Here is an 18,103-nt window from a genome sequence, read left to right as displayed (position 1 = left end):
ACACGCGCTCTTAAGAAAATTCTAGACTCTACACTTAGTAGACCTCTGGAGAATCTTACATCCAGGCATCCGAGATTACGCCTTCCACTCAGCTGCTCACAATTCCTACAGCAGAATAGATTATCTCCTGGTCTCCTATAGCTTGCTGGACTGTGCCCCGACTTGCTCACATGGGAATCTCATGTGGTCTGACCACATTCCTGTGTTTACGAATCTCTCGGGCTAGGGAGGGGTTCCTAGGTGTCATTCGTGGAGACTCAATGACAACCTCCTAAGAGACCCCGTTTGTGTTTTGGAGGTCAAAAAAGCAATTGAGGAAATCAAAACAATTCATCATACTGACCCCACTCCAGCTCCAGTAAAATGGGAGTCTCAGAAATGTGTTTTGAGGGGGGTATTGATCTCACAGGGGAAAAGACTTAAAAAAGAAAGGTCGGCTGCCTTTCTAGGCCCTTCTTTTGGCTACTTTGAGGTCTACAGAGATGGCCAATAAATGATGCTCTTTGGGCTGACATTTCATCCATCAGACAGCAAATCCTTGGAATACTCAACAAGCGCTTACTGGCCCTCTGGGACAAGCTAAAGAGAGGGTCCTTTGAATACGGGGATAAGTGTGGTAGGCATTTGGCAAGAACGCTACACCCCAGAGCACCACTAACCTATGTCCTCAAGATTCAGTCAAGTGGGGGAGACCTGGTGCACACCACCACAGGTATATTAGAAAAGTTTAGAGGCTATTATAATGAGTTATACAATATCGAAGCAGACTCCCAAGCAGGTGAGGCGTGTTGCACCAGGCAGATAGATTTGTACCTGGTTGAACATGCCCATGGGAGGCTAACGCCCACCGAGGTGGGAGATCTGGAGCTGGGATTTGCTTCCCAGGAACTGTCTGAAATCACAAAAAAATTGGGCGAGAGTCAGTGGCAGGATGGTTTCACAGCGAGATTTCATAAATTATACAAAGAGGAACTCTCCCCAATAGCTCTAGAGATGGTCAGTGTGAGATTAATGCGGCTGCTATTTCATAGTCTTGTTTGTAGATATAGCAATTCAGAGAAGAAGAGCTTAAAATTTAGGATGCAGCTCATATAGCTCAGTTTGGAAGGTATTGTCAGAGATTGCTTTTTTTCAAAGATGGCATAATCTGGTACCTAATTAATTCTGTTTTTCAGCTGGAGCAGTTGATCAGGGGCTGTAAGGCAGTAGTGTTTGCCCCTGATCAACGCTCTGCTATCACATTTAGCTTACTAGAGAAGTTGGTGAAAGTATTGCCTGAAGTGTGTGCTTCAGCTGTTTAGATGTGACTTTGGGGCGTTAAGGATGTGTCAAACCATGGTAGCTTTATAATAATTAAAAAAAAAAAATAGATAAACGGGGTGTGAATTCGCTTGTTTGCTCATTTGCATGACAATGTATGCCCGGTTAGGAATTTGCAGGCGTACTTTGTTGATCCACGTACCCCTCCTCCCTGGAAATAAAACCTACCCCAGAAATAAGCCCTAGCATGATTTTTCAGGTTTTTTTCAGTATGGTTAAACTATAAACCCTCTTCCAAAATTAAGCCCTAGCTACAGTTAATAAAAAAAAACTTAATGTAAATAGTGTCCGGGCAGCTATACATGGCAAAAGTAAAAAATCTTATGGAGCAGAAATTTGTAGAACACCCTGTCTTGTTTTCGGGGAGACTGGGGAGATGGATAATGGTGCTTAAAGTTGTTCACAGGTGTTGTTTTATTGCGGAAAAAGTAGCCAGATGGGGATCATCTCATTTTAAGTTGTATATACGCCCAAATAATATGGTGTAAGGGACTTGTTATTTGTATAGAGCCAACTTATTCCGCAGCGCTTTCAGGTAATTTGTTTATTACCAAGCTGGGTACTCATTTTACCGACCTCAGAAGGATGGAAGGCGTCAACCTTGAGCCGACTACCTGAACCATGCTCGCTGTTGTTCAGAAAATGTGGGATTGTACAGGTCACAGTTTGAAATTTGTGGTGCAGTAGTAGAGGTATGAGGTGGAGTGGATTAATGGCTGAACTGCTGTATAGAAAGTCATGTGGGCCCTGTCCAGATGTTTAATTTTACACTTAGGGGTTAATGACATAGGAAAAGTGAACACATTGATAGGTTGCGGGACATTGAAAGAGAGATGTGGAACAACAAGATTGCCACTTTCAATGTAACAATAATATTCTCCCAGATAGCTGGGTATTATCCAGAAATAACAAAGGGGTAAAATAATGAGAAGAATGATGAAGAAACAGTCATGAATAAGCAAGCTGTCCATGGAATACATGGACAACACACGGACCGAATACACATCCGTATAAAGGAGCCTTAAGACTTTAAATGGGTTTTGCAGGACTAACACTAATATTTCTTCTGCTCAGCAAGAAGCAAGCACATCAGAAAGCGATGTAAGCCAACCATCTGCATCCCCGAGCATTACCCAAACTGAGCCAGTGGCAGCATCCGAAGAGGAGCCGGCACCTAGTTCACCAACTGCAGGACACTCACAGGCTCAACCCATGCTGCCAATCACCGGCGTCAGCCAAGGGGGGGCCTTTCAATACAACGATGCAAAGAGCAAATCATTTTCTAAAAGTTGGTCTTTATCTTTCAAATATAAAAAAGCTAAAAAATAATTTTGGTATCATTGCAACCGTAACGACAGGCAGAAAAGTGATGCTTTCATTTACTCTGCATAGTGAGCTGCATTACTGTAAATTATAGCTTAATATAATCAAAATAAATTATAATTTATTCTACTTTAATAAAAAAACAGTTCTGCAGCTAAGCAATTGCAGATTTTCGTGTTGATCTTCATAACAAACTTCCTGCTGGCTGTTCTGCAAAAGCAATTCTCAGAAGAGCCACGGGGAACATCACATATTTACTTATTTCAGGAGGAGTCCTCAATGTACAGCCAAAACAGACAAGGAAATATTCCTCTTCCTCTTCTATGCACCTGTAGCCTATAGACAGAAAGAGCTATGATGCGCTTGGGCTGATGCAAGAGGCATTCAGCAACTCCTAGCAGAATGCTAGATTACTGGGTTATACTATCACTGGACAAAACACATCAGGTTCCTGAAGACACATCAGTCCAATGTAGATTAGCAAAAATGTATTCATTAAAAAATGCCAGGAGATTAGTCTGTTTAGTTGATGATCACTAGTCTTCTGAAACACAATAAGAAGTGTCCTATATGCAAGTCGATCATTGTGTGCTGAGGGATAAGTTTAGCAACAACTAGTAGAAAACATCTCATCAGTATAGTTTTATTGGAGTCTTACAAGAGCTTCACTTAGACAAATGTGAGAAGGCAATGATAAACCGTAACATGCCACTTCCAATATAACAATAATATTCTCCCAGATAGCTGGGTATTATCCAGAGAATACAAAGGCGGTAAAATAATGAGAAGAATGGTGAAGGGACAAACATGAATAAGCAAGCTGTCCATGGAATACACGGACAACACACGGACTGAATACACATCCGTATAAAGGAGCCTAAAGACTTTAAAGGGGTCTTCAAGATCTACAACTCCTGTAAATCCAGACCGCTATGCAATAAAATAATAAACAAGTGTATCTTCACCTCTCCCTGCACCCCCTCTGTCCTGCGGCGCTCCTTCGGGTCTTCCCTCTGACGTCACATTTACAGGCTGACCTCTCGATCGTTAAGCTGTCTTATTGGCTACAGTGACTGTGATATTCCGTACACTGGGTGGGATTATATATGGTTAAATATGGGTGGGATTATAGCCTGTACACAAAAACACACAGCCTTGTGGTACACAACAAGAACAGGAGCTTATTTGTCATTTTACTTGATGGGGGCTGGATTTATGGAAGTTGTAAAACTTTAAAACTCATTTAATCAACCCTGTCATTTCTCTTTTTCCATTATGTTTTCTGTTCTCCACTTTCATAAAATTATATATTTTTAATTATCTGTCGATACAGCCATATGAAAGGATGGGTTAAAATGGAAAAAACACAATTACGCCATTTTTTGAGGGTCTTGTTCAATGGCGTACATGTTTCTCCAAAATAGACTTGCTAACCTTAGTCTGTGGGTGAGTATAATTACAGCAATACCAAATTGTAACAGGTTTTTTTTGTCCTACCACAGGAGGGACATATTTCTTCAACAAGGATTTATGAAAAACAGTATGAATCCTTCATGGCTCTGCTAACGCCAACTCAAAAGCCACCGGATTGATGACTCTGGTAACAGCGAAAGGTCCCACAAAACGGGGGGCGAATTTCCTAGCGGGAACCTTTAACCTCAACTTCTTAAAGGAGAGATACACCAACTGACCAACTGAGAAGGAATCCGAGATGATGCGTCTGTTAGCATCAGTGGAAGCGAGTATTGATTTTTCACAGTAATCATATTTAATGCTCGATAATCAATGCAAGGCCAGAGACTGCCATCCTTCTTCTCTACGAAGAACAAACTGGCTCCTGCAGGAGACTCAGAATGGTGAATGTGGCCCTTGCCAAAGCTCTCCATTGCGTACTCCTTTATAGCCTCATGTTCTGGCACGGTAACATTGTAAATACCCCCCTTTGGGATCTTACTTCCAGGAAGGAGATCAATCTTGCAATCCCACTCCCTGTGGGGGGGTATGGCCCCCATGATACTATTGCTGAATCCCGTGCCACCGCCTGTTTCTGGTGCGAGAGATGAGCTGACAAGTCCTTTACCACCTCAGTCAAATTCTGGACTTGATTTATAACTGCTGTCACAGCCTCCATACTGCACAGACACTCGGGGTTCACCTTCAGCCTCGAATCTTTGTATGGCCAGTGTTTCTGTAAGGGTTGATTAGGAACGGAAAAACTGGAAGTCCCTAACAATCAACCCTCTCCCCTGTCCCTGCCTACTTGCCCCCTGGGCTAAACCCCAGGGCAACAACTGGGCGGCGATCCCTATCCAGCACTGATGGGATCCCATGGGCAAGGACAGGAGAGACCAACTAACCGGAGAGATAGAATGTACAAAAAAACAAAGTGCAAGAGAGCCAAGTGACCAACAAGAAGCAAAACAAGGTAAAGGCTAGTCAAAGTCAGAGCAAAACCAGGTCAGCAGACTGGAGAGAAACCTGAGCGGGTGTTAGCTGGAGAACAACCAAACACTGGCAGGGACTGACAGTGTCTGTGAGGCTAAATACCAAAAGCCCCACCTAGGTCGGGGTGGGAATAGGTGACTCGCTGGCTGGTAATGCATATAGGCATCCCCTCCGCCGGCCACGCCCGCTAACAGGGAAACTCCGAGCCCGGCCGGCGAAGCCACGACCAGCAGTGCTGCTGACCCACTGCCTGACACCAGTGCGGCCCCCAGCGGTCCTGGTCATGCCGTCACGGCTGTGCCACGCCCCTTCCCGCACCCCCCGGCAACCGCAAGTCTCCTCCTGACAATAGGCTTATTTTTGGGCAGATGACTTGCAGTTTTTATTGATACCATTTTGAGATGCAAGCACCTTTTTTATCACTTTTTAATACAGATTTTTTTTCTTAGAAACATGGGGACCAAGATAGTGCAAATTTTGGCATTTTGAATATTTTTGCTTATGGTGTTCATTGTGTAGGAAAATAATACATCATTTTAATACACCTGACTTTAATAGTAATGGTGATGCCAGATATATTGATTTTTAAAATAAAAAAAATTGATGTTTATTCTGCCACCTGCAATGTGCCAGAATTTTTGGTTTTGGGAGGCGTTTCCTCGCCTGTAGGACTGTGAATAATATCTCTTCAGCTGGGCATGAAGCAAGCACATCAGAAAGTGATACAAGCCAACCACCTGCATCCCCAAGCAATACCCAAACTGAGCCAGTGGCAGCAGCTGGAGAGGAGGTGGGACTTAGATCACCAGCTTCAGAACAATCGCAGGATCAATGCCCGACCTATACTGCCAGTCACCGGCATCGGCCAAGGGAGGAGCCGCTAGTAGGTTGGATTGTAGTCCAACAAGTCCTAAATTTTCTACAAGGTCATTGCCGGGCTGACAGACGGTTTAGCTCAGAATGTGGCTGTCACATCTCGTTGTCTGCCGGCCAAGATATAGCTGCCGCTGCAGGCTGCCATTACAGAGCTAATGACAATGACACAGAACCCCCAGGCATCACAAACCTATTCTATTTAGTTCAATGATACTATGTGAACTAGTCCACCAATCATCAGAGGCAGCAGCTCACCACTTTTCAGGGCCAATAGCAGCTCCAAATGGGCTAGTTTGAGGGGGATCAGCGGCTGTATTTCTATGGGCAGCAGCCAGAGGGTACATGTTACCAGCACATTCTGCCCCCGCATGCGTCACGATTTGAAGAAGCAGAACCAGAGTCCTTCCACCACCAAGCAGGAAGCCTTCACTTTTAAGATTCTCAGGACAGCCAGGGGTCCTTGTTTGTTGCACTATAGGCCACAGTTTTGTTAGTTTTATTACAAGTTTTTCTGTTGCTGTGGGCCATTTTGCTTGGCCTTTTGGTAATAACAGGAATTTGTGTTCCTTTTTTGTTCTTTTAAATATTACTCTATGATTCTATTTGAACTTGTCTGTTTTTTTCTTCTGACTGAAAACTTGCAAAGTACGGACATGTGAACACACCATAGGGAATGCATTGTTGCAAATAGAAGCGTGTTTTTGTGCGTGCGTATGTACGCACAAAAACACGCTTGTGTGAACGTGCTGTAAGAGGAAGAATCTTAGAATATTCCTCTTACTAGTATTAACCCCTTCATGATGCGGCCCTTTTTTCCCCCCATTTTCGTTTTTCATTCCCCCTTTAAAATCGTAACTCCTTTATTTATCCATCGCCATCGCTGTTTGAGGGCTTGTTTATTGCGGGACGAGTTGTAGTTTTTAATGGTGCTATTTAAAGTACCATATAATGTACTGAAAAACTTTTAAAGAATTCTAAGTGGAGTAAAATGAAAAAAAAAAAAAACGACATTCCGCCATCTTTCAGTGCGTCTTGTTTCTACGGCGCACAAACTGCAACAAAAGCAACAAGATAACTTTATTCTATGGGTCAGTACGATTGCTGCGATATCAAACTTGTATCGCTTTTTTTACTATACTACTTTTTTTTTTTTAAAGACATTTAATTTTTTTTCAATTATTTTCTGCAGTCATCTTGTGCGCGCAATAACTTTTTTATTTTTCCGTCAATGTAGTTCAGCGAGGGCTCATTTTTTATGAGATGTCCTGTAGTTTTCGATAGTACTAATTTGGAATATATACGACTTTTTGATTGCTTTTTATTGCATTTTTTCTGGAAGACAGGGTGACTGAAAAAGTGCATTTCTGGCGTTCTTTATTTTTTTTTTCGGACGACGTTCACGGTGCAGGGTAATTGATGTGCTACTTTGATAGATCGGACTTTTACGGATGCAGCGATGCTAAATATTTATTTTTATTTTATGATTTAGATTTTTTAATTACAGATATGGCAAAAGGGGGGTGATTTAAACTTTTATTACTTTTTTTTTCTTTTCACCAATAAATGATCTATTTCTTACTTAAAGGGGTTGTCCCGCGCCGAAACGGTTTTTGTTTTTTTTTAACCCCCCCCCCCGTTCGGCGCGAGACAAACCGGAGAGTGCTTACCTGAATCCCGGCGGTCCGGCGTCTTCATACTCACCTGCTAAAGATGGCCGCCGGGGTCTGCTCCCTCCGTGGACCGCAGCTCTTCTGTGCGGTCCATTGCCGATTCCAGCCTCCTGATTGGCTGAAATCGGCACGTGACGGGGCGGAGCTACACGGAGCCGGCATTCTGCACGAGCGGCCCCATTGAAGACAGCAGAAGACCCGGACTGCGCAAGCGCGGCTAATTTGGCCATCGGAGGCCGAAAATTAGTCGGCACCATGGAGACGAGGACGCCAGCAACGGAGCAGGTAAGTATAAAACTTTTGATAACTTCTGTATGGCTCATAATTAATGCACAATGTACATTACAAAGTGCATTAATATGGCCATACAGAAGTGTATAGACCCACTTGCTGCCGCGGGACAACCCCTTTAACTTTTAAGTCCCCCTAGGGGACTACAATATGCGATGCTTTGATCGCTCCTGCACTATGACGTAATGCTATAGTATTACGTCATACTGCATTTTGACAGGCAGCCTATCAAGCCACCCCACGGGGATGGCTTAATAGGCAGTCTCCCAAGGTAGCCCTGGGGCCTTTCAGAAGGCCCCCAGCAGCCATGAAACCAGCACGGCTCCCCTGATCCCACCGCAGGGTGAGGGGGGGGGGCGTACAGGACCCCCGAACATTGTTCGGGGGCTTTAAACGAACCGGGAAGGGGTTAATGGGCCCTGGCAGGATTGATATTGTAGCAATTTCTTAGATAAGCTCATTGTCAGGGGACCATTCAGAAACAAGAATTGTCCAAAGTGAGCATCCTTTTTAATAAAAAATATGGTAGGGATATTGCCCCTAATTTTAATCTTACCTTTTGATTTGTGATGTACTCTAAAAAAAATTTGTACATGAATTTATAAATGGGATGAAAAAAAGCCAATATTGTGTGCAGGAGCCCTTTATTTCTTCTATTATTTCTATTATCGGTATAATTATTACTAAAAGATTAAATTTATAATACTTTCTTATTTTAAAAACTTTAAAATGTAAAAACATAATTAATTTAGAATCCTGCGCATTTAATCCCTGCATGTACAATGGCACACAAAGCAAATATAGAATGTTTAGAATAAAATACATCTTTTTGATAAATATGGACAGTAAGCACACCCTAGTAATAAAGTTTTGGCATAGTGACAACATTTACTACTGTGCCAATCAGCAAATAAGGAAAGATGACAACATCGCCCTCAAGCATCATCTTGGATCTATATAAAGGGCGCTCGTAACACTAAGGTTTAAAACCAGCTCTTATTTTCTCTTGAAGTTAAGAGCTTAACTACACCTGCATCATGAAACTTGTAGTCATCTTCCTCTGTCTGAGCGTTGCCAGCTTCATTGGTAAGATTTACATTAATTAATTACATTTTATTGGTTAATTATGTTTATTAATTGTCTTATTTTCATAATGCTTATATGCAAATCTCTGTCAAGATAGTTTAAAGAATGACTTAAATATTAGTTTTTGCAGTGCACGGTGCTCTGGAGGTAAGAAGAATTAACTCCCATCTCTCATCAAATGTTGTCCCCATATGCAAGTAGAGAAAACAGCTGAATATAACAAAAACTTTGCTTCTGCAGGGTTGTAAAAGGTCACGGTAGAAATTAATTAAGTGAAAAGCAACAAATTGTTAATATTAGTAAAAAAGATCAGCTGAAAAAAAAATCATAAGTCAAAAATTATAATTCTTCTCATTATATACAGTGATGCCATGTACTATTTCTATCTTATATCTGTCTCATCATGCAGTCAGTTTAAATTCTGATCAATGGTTAAAATAAGATTTCATTTCTATGTAATAAAGTAACAGTGTTTCCATTTTTAAGTAGTTCATCAGTTATCTATTAGAAGACATGACGTATAATAATACAAGGTCATTTAACTGTACCTGTAAATGTACCTGTAAGATTTGTGTTAATTCCATAGTTATTACCTTAGTAGCCACCAAGGCTTGTTTGGGCCTTTATGACAAAGTCTTTATTTTATTTTCTCTCTCTGAGTTTCAGCAACCATAACTTCATATTTTTTCATTGACATTGATGTATGACTCTGTTTTAAGAGGGTGACATTGTAGATTTTTATGCACTATTTGGAAATACATATAACTTGTTATGTAATTTATAGACTTCTATAGATTTATAATTTATAGAATTTTTTTACTTGCCAGATACAAAAAAAAAGAAAATGTGCCCTTGTTTATAGTTGTATTTCAGAGTGCTTGAGGTTCACTTTAAATAACCTTTTATAACTTTTTCCACTTTCAATGGTTGTGTGGATATCTAGTGTTTGGGTATTTTTTGTTTTCATACAACAACTGTCTGACGATCGTTATTTTATGCTTTGGAAAGACGTCTTTATGGTCTTTTCTAGGTTCTTTGACCCCTTTGATCATAATCCACTCATATTGACTGTAGAAGTTATGAGCTAAATGATTGGAATCAGCATTTTCCTGAAGGATAGAGGAGAAACTAAGTTTTTATTAGACAGCTGAGCACCTGTGTAGGATACATTCATAATAGTTATTTCTACCATGATATGGTTAGGTTAGCGAGGGAGGTAAAAATCTGTAAAACACAACTTACAGTAGTTACTGATAGCCACAATATGCAATGGATACATTCTATAGTAAACATATGGAAACTATGCCATGTGATGTTCAGGCCAAAGAGGTTTGATAACATAAGAGAACTACTTTAATGAACAATATTTAAAACATAAAGATGTGCAGATGCTGAACAGAATCATATATTAAAACACTTCAATAGATGAGACAAATTAATCTAGTGTAGAGCAGGATGATTTACATGGAAGGAGAAAAGAACATATCGGTGAGACTTGGGTCATCCTGGAACTATATGGTATCTCCATTGCAGCTAAGCTTTGCTATTTTCTCCATAAAGTGATATACACATTACTGTATCATAAGTACTTTACAAAGTTATGTAAGAGAAGTGGAAGATTACTTTATTGCTTTTTTGTATCCTTTGGTTTCCTTTATATGTAGGATATGGACAATAATTGTCCTTGGGCTCTCAAATGCTTCTTAACATCAAATGATAACACGTTTCTGGTTTTGTTTACAATGGTATCTTCCCTTTTTTATTTCCTTACAGGCACTAGCACAGGTAGTGGTGGAACATCTGTGACCATGACAGTAAGAGCAATTTTTGATGCTTTTCTATCTTACATAAGATACTATTATCTAATTGCCATCACAGAGAGGAGAAAACCAGTTGAGTCTGCACAAAAGTGTTAATGAAAACAAACTAGCTTTTCCGAATCAGATGCAATAGTCATCTTCTATGGATTGTGCTAATAGAAGAGTGGGCCATTCTCTAGATATATGTGCAATAAAGATAATGATTAGTTTGGTGCTTGTCCAACTTCTGCTTTTGGATAATTACCATCAAGCCCAGGGTGAAGGGTAAATGGATTGTAGAGAGTTGTTGAGTGAAGAAAGTAAGAATCAGATTGTAGTGTATAAAAAACTCACATAGATGGATTTCAGAACATCTATTTGTTAACCCCTTCCCGCTCCAGGACGTACCGTTACGTCCTGGGAGCCTGGTACTTCCCGCAACAGGACGTACCGGTACGTCCTGGGGATAGCGCGGGATCACATAAGATCCCGTGCTATCCCGCAGCGGGAGCCGGCTGTCACTCACAGCCGGCGTCACGCTGCAACAGCGGGGGGGCATCAGAGATGCGCCGCCCCGCTGTTAACCCCTTCCCTGCCGCGATCTAGGTAGATCGCGGCAGGGAAAGAGTTCACAGAGGGATCGCGATCCTTCTGTGTCTCCGGCCGGCTTTCGCGATGTCATCGCGAGAGCCCGGCCTGTCGCCATGGCAACAGGACGCCAGACACTGGCGTCCTGTATTGCCTGTGCCTATAATCGCTGTAAAGGCGATAAGGCATGGGAGAGCAGTAGCTCTGCCATGCCTTATCACAGCGATCATAGGCATACTGCTGCAAGTCCCTCAGAGGGACTCAAATAGTGTAAAAAAAAGAAAAGAAAAACGTAAAAAAAAGAAAAATGTAAAAAAAAAATGTAAAAAAAACCCTTTTTTTATGCTTTTCTAATATTAGCATAAAAAAAGGGGGAAAAAATGAAAACCCCACATATTTGGTATTGACGCATCCATAATGACGTGTACAAAAAGTTGAACACACTTTTCATTTTGTACGACAAAAAGCGTAAAAAAAAAAAGCTAAAAAACAGAGGCAAAATGCTAATTTTTAGCATTTTGCCTCCCAAAAAGTGCAATAAAAGTGATCAAAAAAGCCGTACATTCACCAAAATGGTACCAATAAAAACTACAGCTCGCCTCGCAAAAAATAAGCCCTCATAGAGCTCCGTACATAAAAAAAAAAAAAGTTACAGGACTTTGAATGCAGCTATAGAGAAAAAAAAAATTTCCAAAAAAAAGGGGGTTTTATTGCAAAAAAGTGTAAAAACCTAAAAAAATATAACAATTTTGGTATCGTTGTTACCGTACCGACCCGCAGAAAAAATTTTGTGTGTCATTTATGCTGCATGATTAACGCTGTAAAAAAAAGAAAAAGAAATCTATGGCAGAATTGATGCGGTTTATCTCCATGTTATCATAAAAAAATTTTTTTTAAATTTTACGATATTGTCTACGTACCCAAAAGTGGCACCGATAAAAACTACAGCTCGCCACGCAAAAAACAAGGCCTTATACGGCCGCGTCCACGGAAAAATAAAAAAGTTATGGCTTTTGAAAAATGGAGATGGAAAAATACGAAAATATCACTTGGTCCTCAACGCCAAAATAGGCCATGTCATTAAGGGGTTAATATCAATATTGATTCAGAGGAAAGTAAAAAAACAATGAGGTAGAAACCAATTTTCCTCATTTTAGGGAGAGAACATTCCTTGTTGAGCACAAATCTGTCAGTCAGAATAAATATGTGATATTGTGGCACTCAAGAAAGACATCCAGGCCCTTCCTAAACTCTTCTAGTGAGTTACTCATCACTACATCCTTATTCTGAGGACATTGTCCCAGTCAATAAGGCTAAGGGGATCTGTAAGCTGAGTCAGTTCTGGCTTCCTGAAGTTTGGTGTTTTTGAGTTTCCCCAAGAACAAAACACCAGACTGAAAGACAAGTGGAAATGTATTATATTATGGTCACCATTTCCTAGGTTCCCCCTGACCTGCACCTTTGATAGTGGCAGCTCAGGGGCTTTATTCAATGAATGACATTGATCAATACAAGACAATGATTAGTGCTGTATATTTCCCTCCCCTCACTGAATGCGTTTGTGAGAGGAGAGAGGTATAAAGATACTAGTCATGTAGAGTAAAGAGAAAAAGTTAAAGAAAGTACCACTTATCACCCCCTTCTCACACCTTTCACCCACAAAGTAAGGAACACCCATATTCACTTTTATTTTTACTTTTTAATTATTTTTTGTTTGGTGGATCTCAATGTTGTTTAGGGAGCATTTCACTATTACATGCAGTTAACTGCTTTTTATTTTCTTTATTCAAAAAAAGCAAAATAAAATTACAAAAGCCAACAAAAATCAAACATGGTAGAACACTTTTTAGTAGTATGTCTTCTGAGTTTTTTTCAGTTTTTGGGGGGTTTTTTTTGGTTGTAATACTTTTAGGCAGCATTACATTATTACATTCATTTCACCTCAGCTGTATTTTATTTTTGGCTTATATGTCATTCCTTATAGAAAAAAAAAGTGAAATGGCAAGTAGAAGGTGTACCGCAGGACAGGCCTACACAAAGCTTTGTTCCAGCAGTTCTGGTAGTGACAACTCTAGTTCTACCACTAGCCCTATGGTGGTTGAAGCAGTTGTTTACTTGTCAGGGCCGAGTAAAGCAATGGCTCCCGCAATATGTGATTCTACAGTTTTATTTTTCGCAAATACCCCAATTTGTAGCAACTCCAGGTGTAAATGCGATTGGTGCTAATTTTGCCCCCTTGATTTTTAAAATGTATTTATCAGTGATAAAGTTGTGGAATTAATTAACCAGTAGACCAACTTCTATGCTAGACCACCATCATTAACCCCACAAATGCCCCAAAATAAAAAAAATGGGAATCATAAAGTTAATACGTTTGGCACAAAACTCTTACAATGATAAATTAAGTAAATTGAGGTCCCAAATCTCCCTGCTAAAGGAGTTCTTTTTTTTTTTTTTTTTTTTTTTTTAAATTCAGTTTTTATTAAAGTTTTACATTTAATAACAATAATACTGTTAACTCTCCCCACACGGAGAAACTTTATAATACCTTCTTTGCCAACATTTGTACGTAGAATGTAATAGGAGTAGGACCTGAACCGTAAGTCGGATACTAAACGTTTTATAATATATCAGGTTCCATATGGTTGGGATCCTTCTATAAGTGCCTGTGGGGATACAGCAATTAAAGATAACCAAAAATTATAAAGAAAACGAGCCATTACAAGGTGGGGGGAGGGGGGGGGGAAGAAAAAGGGAGGGAAGAGAGGGGTAGGGTAAAAGTGGTTTAGGGGTTCATGGGTGGTGACCTCCTCAGTTTCTAATCGGGTATAGCGACAGGATTCACGTCTCAGATACTGCCAGGGTCTATTTGTGTTTTCGGAAAAGATAATTGGGGTGAAGGGCATTTCCCTATCCCCAACCTATCTGCCTTCCTTACCGGTACGCCAGTCAGCCAGCTTCTGTCCACCTTACTCGAATCGTATCCGCCTCCAGGGGGCCCAGATCTCTACAAAACTGTCATGAGAGTCCCTGTTCCAACTAGATAATTCCTCCATATTGTAAATTTCGTCTACCTTCGTTCTCCACTGGGAGAAGGTAGGGGGCGCTTTTTGCATCCAGTAGACTGGAATCAGAGCCTTGGCGGCATCTACCAAAAAGGCCAACAACTTATCTTTCCGTGGGTGAAATATGGTTGAAGGTTTCCACATGAACAGGATCTCTGCTTTCAGAGCGAAATTCGGTTTGATTTGTTGTAATGCTCTTCCTATTTCCACCCAGTAGGTGGAGATAGCTGGACACTCCCACCAAATATGCATAAAGGATCCTATGTCCTTGTCGCAACGCCAACATCTATTGTGAGGGGCAAGCTTATAGGCATAAAGCCACTGTGGAGTCTTATACCAGCGAACTAGAAGCTTATAGTGACTTTCTTGTAACAAAATGCACTGGGATGCGCCAAATGCTGTTTGGAGAATTAATTTTGTATCAGTTGGGGAAATAGAGATGTTAAGTTCCTTCTCCCAAGATTGGAGAAAGTTAGGTTTATAATCTATTGGCGGAGTTATAATTTTTTTCCGGAGTAGCGTTATAGATTTTTTGTTGAATGTGTCTCGACTAAGAAGTTTTTCGAAAGGGGTGTCCGGTCGTGTGGAGCTATGTTTTTTCTTAAACTCCTCGATCGAGTGGGTTATATGGGCTCTTTGCAAGAAGGTAATCGAAGTTTGGGGTAATAGTTTCACTATAATCTCCGAAGTTTCCCCGTGTATTTGGGTTTGTAAGTCTTTTATTTTTAGAGGGGCTAAGTCTTTCCAGATATTCCTGGTCATTTCATCCATTGGTTTTCCCAGACACTTATTGATAAGGTTAAGAGGGGTCATTGGGGATGGCGTGGGAGCCAAGTTTGATCTCAGTTTGTCCCATACTTCTAAGGGGCCCTTCAGCAACGGGTTAATTTTTTTGGATCTATAGAGACCTTTATTGGGGAACCACAGATCTTCCTTTAGTGTTTCCCCGTATGTGTCTTCTGCTAGTGAACGTACTATAGTATCTCCAGAGGTAGATACTAGTTCCCTCCAGTAGCTAAGTTGTGAGGCCAAGTAAAAATCTTGGATACAAGGCATGCCTATCCCTCCTTCTTCCTTTCTCCTAACCATAAGGCTGTATGCTAATCGTGGCCTCTTCTGTCTCCAAACGTACCCAGAGAAGGCTGAGCGTAATGATTTAAAGAAGACTGGTGGGAGCGCAACTGGAAGCATTCTAATTTTATACAGGATCGTAGGGAGTACATATGAGTTTAGCACATTCTTTCTACCAAACCATGATATGAACGGCATGTCATACTTATTGAGAAGGTGTTTAACTTGCGCTAACAAGGGAATGAAGTTATGTTTATAGATATTTTCTACCTCTTTTGTGATAATTATCCCCAAATATTCAACTGAGGAGTTGGACCATTTAAAGGGTGAGCCTGTGCTCAAAATTTTAAATTTGCTAGGAGGAAGAGTAATGTTTAGGATGGTGGATTTCGTAAAGTTGATTTTGAAATTGGAGATCTTGCTATATTCTTCTAATAAATTTAGTAGGTTTGGGATGCTCTTTTCTGGGTCAGAGATGACAAACATCACATCATCTGCGAAGGCTGCCGTGTGTATTTCCTCGGAGCTTGTTTTTAGTCCTTTTATATTGGGGTTTAGTCTCACCCCCTGTAAAAGGGGTTCCATTGAAAGTACGAAGAGGGTTGGGGAAAGGGGGCAGCCCTGGCGAGTGCCGTTTCTAATATTAAATGGTGGTGATAATAGATTATTTATTTTTATTCTGGCGTGTGGTTCTTGAGTTAGTGCTTTTTTAATGTAAGTCCAGTCCACCCTATCAAATGCCTTCTCGGCGTCGGTGCTGATCAAAACTAAGGGGATATTCTTGGTTTTTGCATATTTTGTGGCGTGAAGGAGTCTGTAGCAGTTGTTTTTGCCCTCCCTGCCTTTAACAAAGCCTGTTTGTTCCTTGTTCACAAGGGAGGGAATCAGATTCTCCAACCTCTTTGCTAGCAATTTCGCCCAGAGTTTAGCGTCTACATTAATCAAAGATATCGGTCTGTAGCTGCTACAGAGTTCCGGATCTTTGCTTTCTTTGTAAATAAGCGTTATGTGCGCTTCTTGCGCTTGTTTCATAAGTGTTTCTCCGGCCAATAGTGCATCAAAGAGGTTTTTTAGTTTTGGGATTAGTGTTTCTCTAAAGACTTTGTAATAGGTACTTGGTAGGCCATCCGGCCCCGGGCTTTTCCCAGCGGGACATTGCATCACAATCTCTTCTATTTCTTGCGTGGTTATGGGGGCCAAGAGGGAGCTGTATGCTTCTTCCTTTAATTTTGGGAGGCTTACAGAGTCCAAAAATTGGTCAATATGTTTTTCTCTCTCCATTTGGTTTTTAAGGGGGTTTTGTTTTTTAAGGTTATATAAGTTTTCATAATAGCGTTGGAAATTTTTTGCAATTTCTTGAGATGATGAGGTCACTTTACCTTTATGGTCTTTAATTGTGGCTATGGTATTCCTTGATTTTGTTTTCTTAATTAAAGCTGTGAGAAGTTTGCTTCCTCTATTACCATGTGCGTACGTCATATGTTTAAGGTGAAGATGTTTTTTATTGTGTCTAGTTTCCAGCAGGTTTTTAAGTTCGCGTCTGAGTTCTAATAAATCCTTTTGTTTATCTGAAGCTTGTGAAAGCTTTGCGATTTGTTCCATTTTTGCTATTTTAGATAGAATTGTATCTATTTCAGTCTGTAGCTGTTTTTTGGTTCTGGAACCTAACGCTATAAAAAGGCCTCTTAGATAGGCCTTGTGTGTTTCCCACACAACCGGGAATTTCAGATCCCCCGTGTCGTTTAATAGAAAAAATTCAGACATCTGTTTGGACAGTTGCTTTTTATTCTTCTCTGAGTCTAATAGAGAAGTATTTAGCTTCCAGCTCCACTCCCCAGGGCCCTCTCCCTCAAATCTGATGTCCGTATGAACAGGTGCATGATCAGACACCGTGATGGTATCCATATGTGCTTTTTCTATTTTTGTTACCAGTTTCTGGGATACGAGGAGGTAATCAATCCTATGATATGAGGAATGCATTTGAGAGAAGAAGGAGTAATCTTTTTGAGATGGGTTAAGGGCTCGCCAAGTGTCCACTAGACCCATGTCCGCCAGGGTTTTATTCAGTTTTTGAATTTGTTTTTGGGAGGTCCAGGAACGACCAGTTGAGGAGTCTACTAACGGATTTAGCACCGTATTTATTTTAATAAATAGTGTTCTGCCTAATTCGTCCGAATATTTAGCTTTAAGGTGGAATGGCAGAGCTCTATGAAGGAGAATTGAGACCCCCTTGGAGGCAGAAGTCGGGTGGGAATTGTGAAAACACTGACTAAACTGACGCCCCGGGAATTTGGGGCAGTTATTGGCTTTATAGTGTGTTTCTTGTAATAGAAGCACCTTCGATTTGTACTTCTTGACTAGTTGAGAGACACTATATCTTTTCTGTGGTGTATTAAGACCCCTGACATTAAAAGACGTGAATCTTACCGTCTCCATGTTTCCCGATCTGGTGCTGTTCTTTGTTTCTTGGTAGAGTGGTTGTACAGGTGGACGTGTGGGCGATCTAGACTGGGCAACCTCTGTGGAGTTAGAGTTGAAAGAGGTCGGTGGTTCCCGGCTTTCTTCTGTT

The 18,103-nt window shown here is 40.8% G+C and overlaps 1 protein-coding gene across 1 annotated transcript in view; it reads left to right on the top strand.

Moving 5' to 3' along the window:
• Positions 1–8,875: 8,875 nt before the first annotated feature.
• LOC136611525 (uncharacterized) overlaps positions 8,876–18,103 on the top strand; it is a 29,290-nt gene continuing 20,062 nt past the window's right edge. Inside the window, exons 1-2 of the mRNA XM_066591196.1 lie at positions 8,876–9,011; positions 10,785–10,825. Coding sequence (XP_066447293.1) covers positions 8,963–9,011; positions 10,785–10,825 — 90 coding nt within the window. The 5' untranslated portion in view covers positions 8,876–8,962. The remainder of the gene's footprint in view (positions 9,012–10,784; positions 10,826–18,103) is intronic.

This window comes from Eleutherodactylus coqui, chromosome 2 (genome assembly GCF_035609145.1).
Source record: "Eleutherodactylus coqui strain aEleCoq1 chromosome 2, aEleCoq1.hap1, whole genome shotgun sequence".
NCBI lineage: Eukaryota > Metazoa > Chordata > Amphibia > Anura > Eleutherodactylidae > Eleutherodactylus > Eleutherodactylus coqui.
The sequence above is the reverse complement of the archived record's forward strand: the minus strand, read 5'-3'. Positions and strand labels throughout refer to the sequence as shown.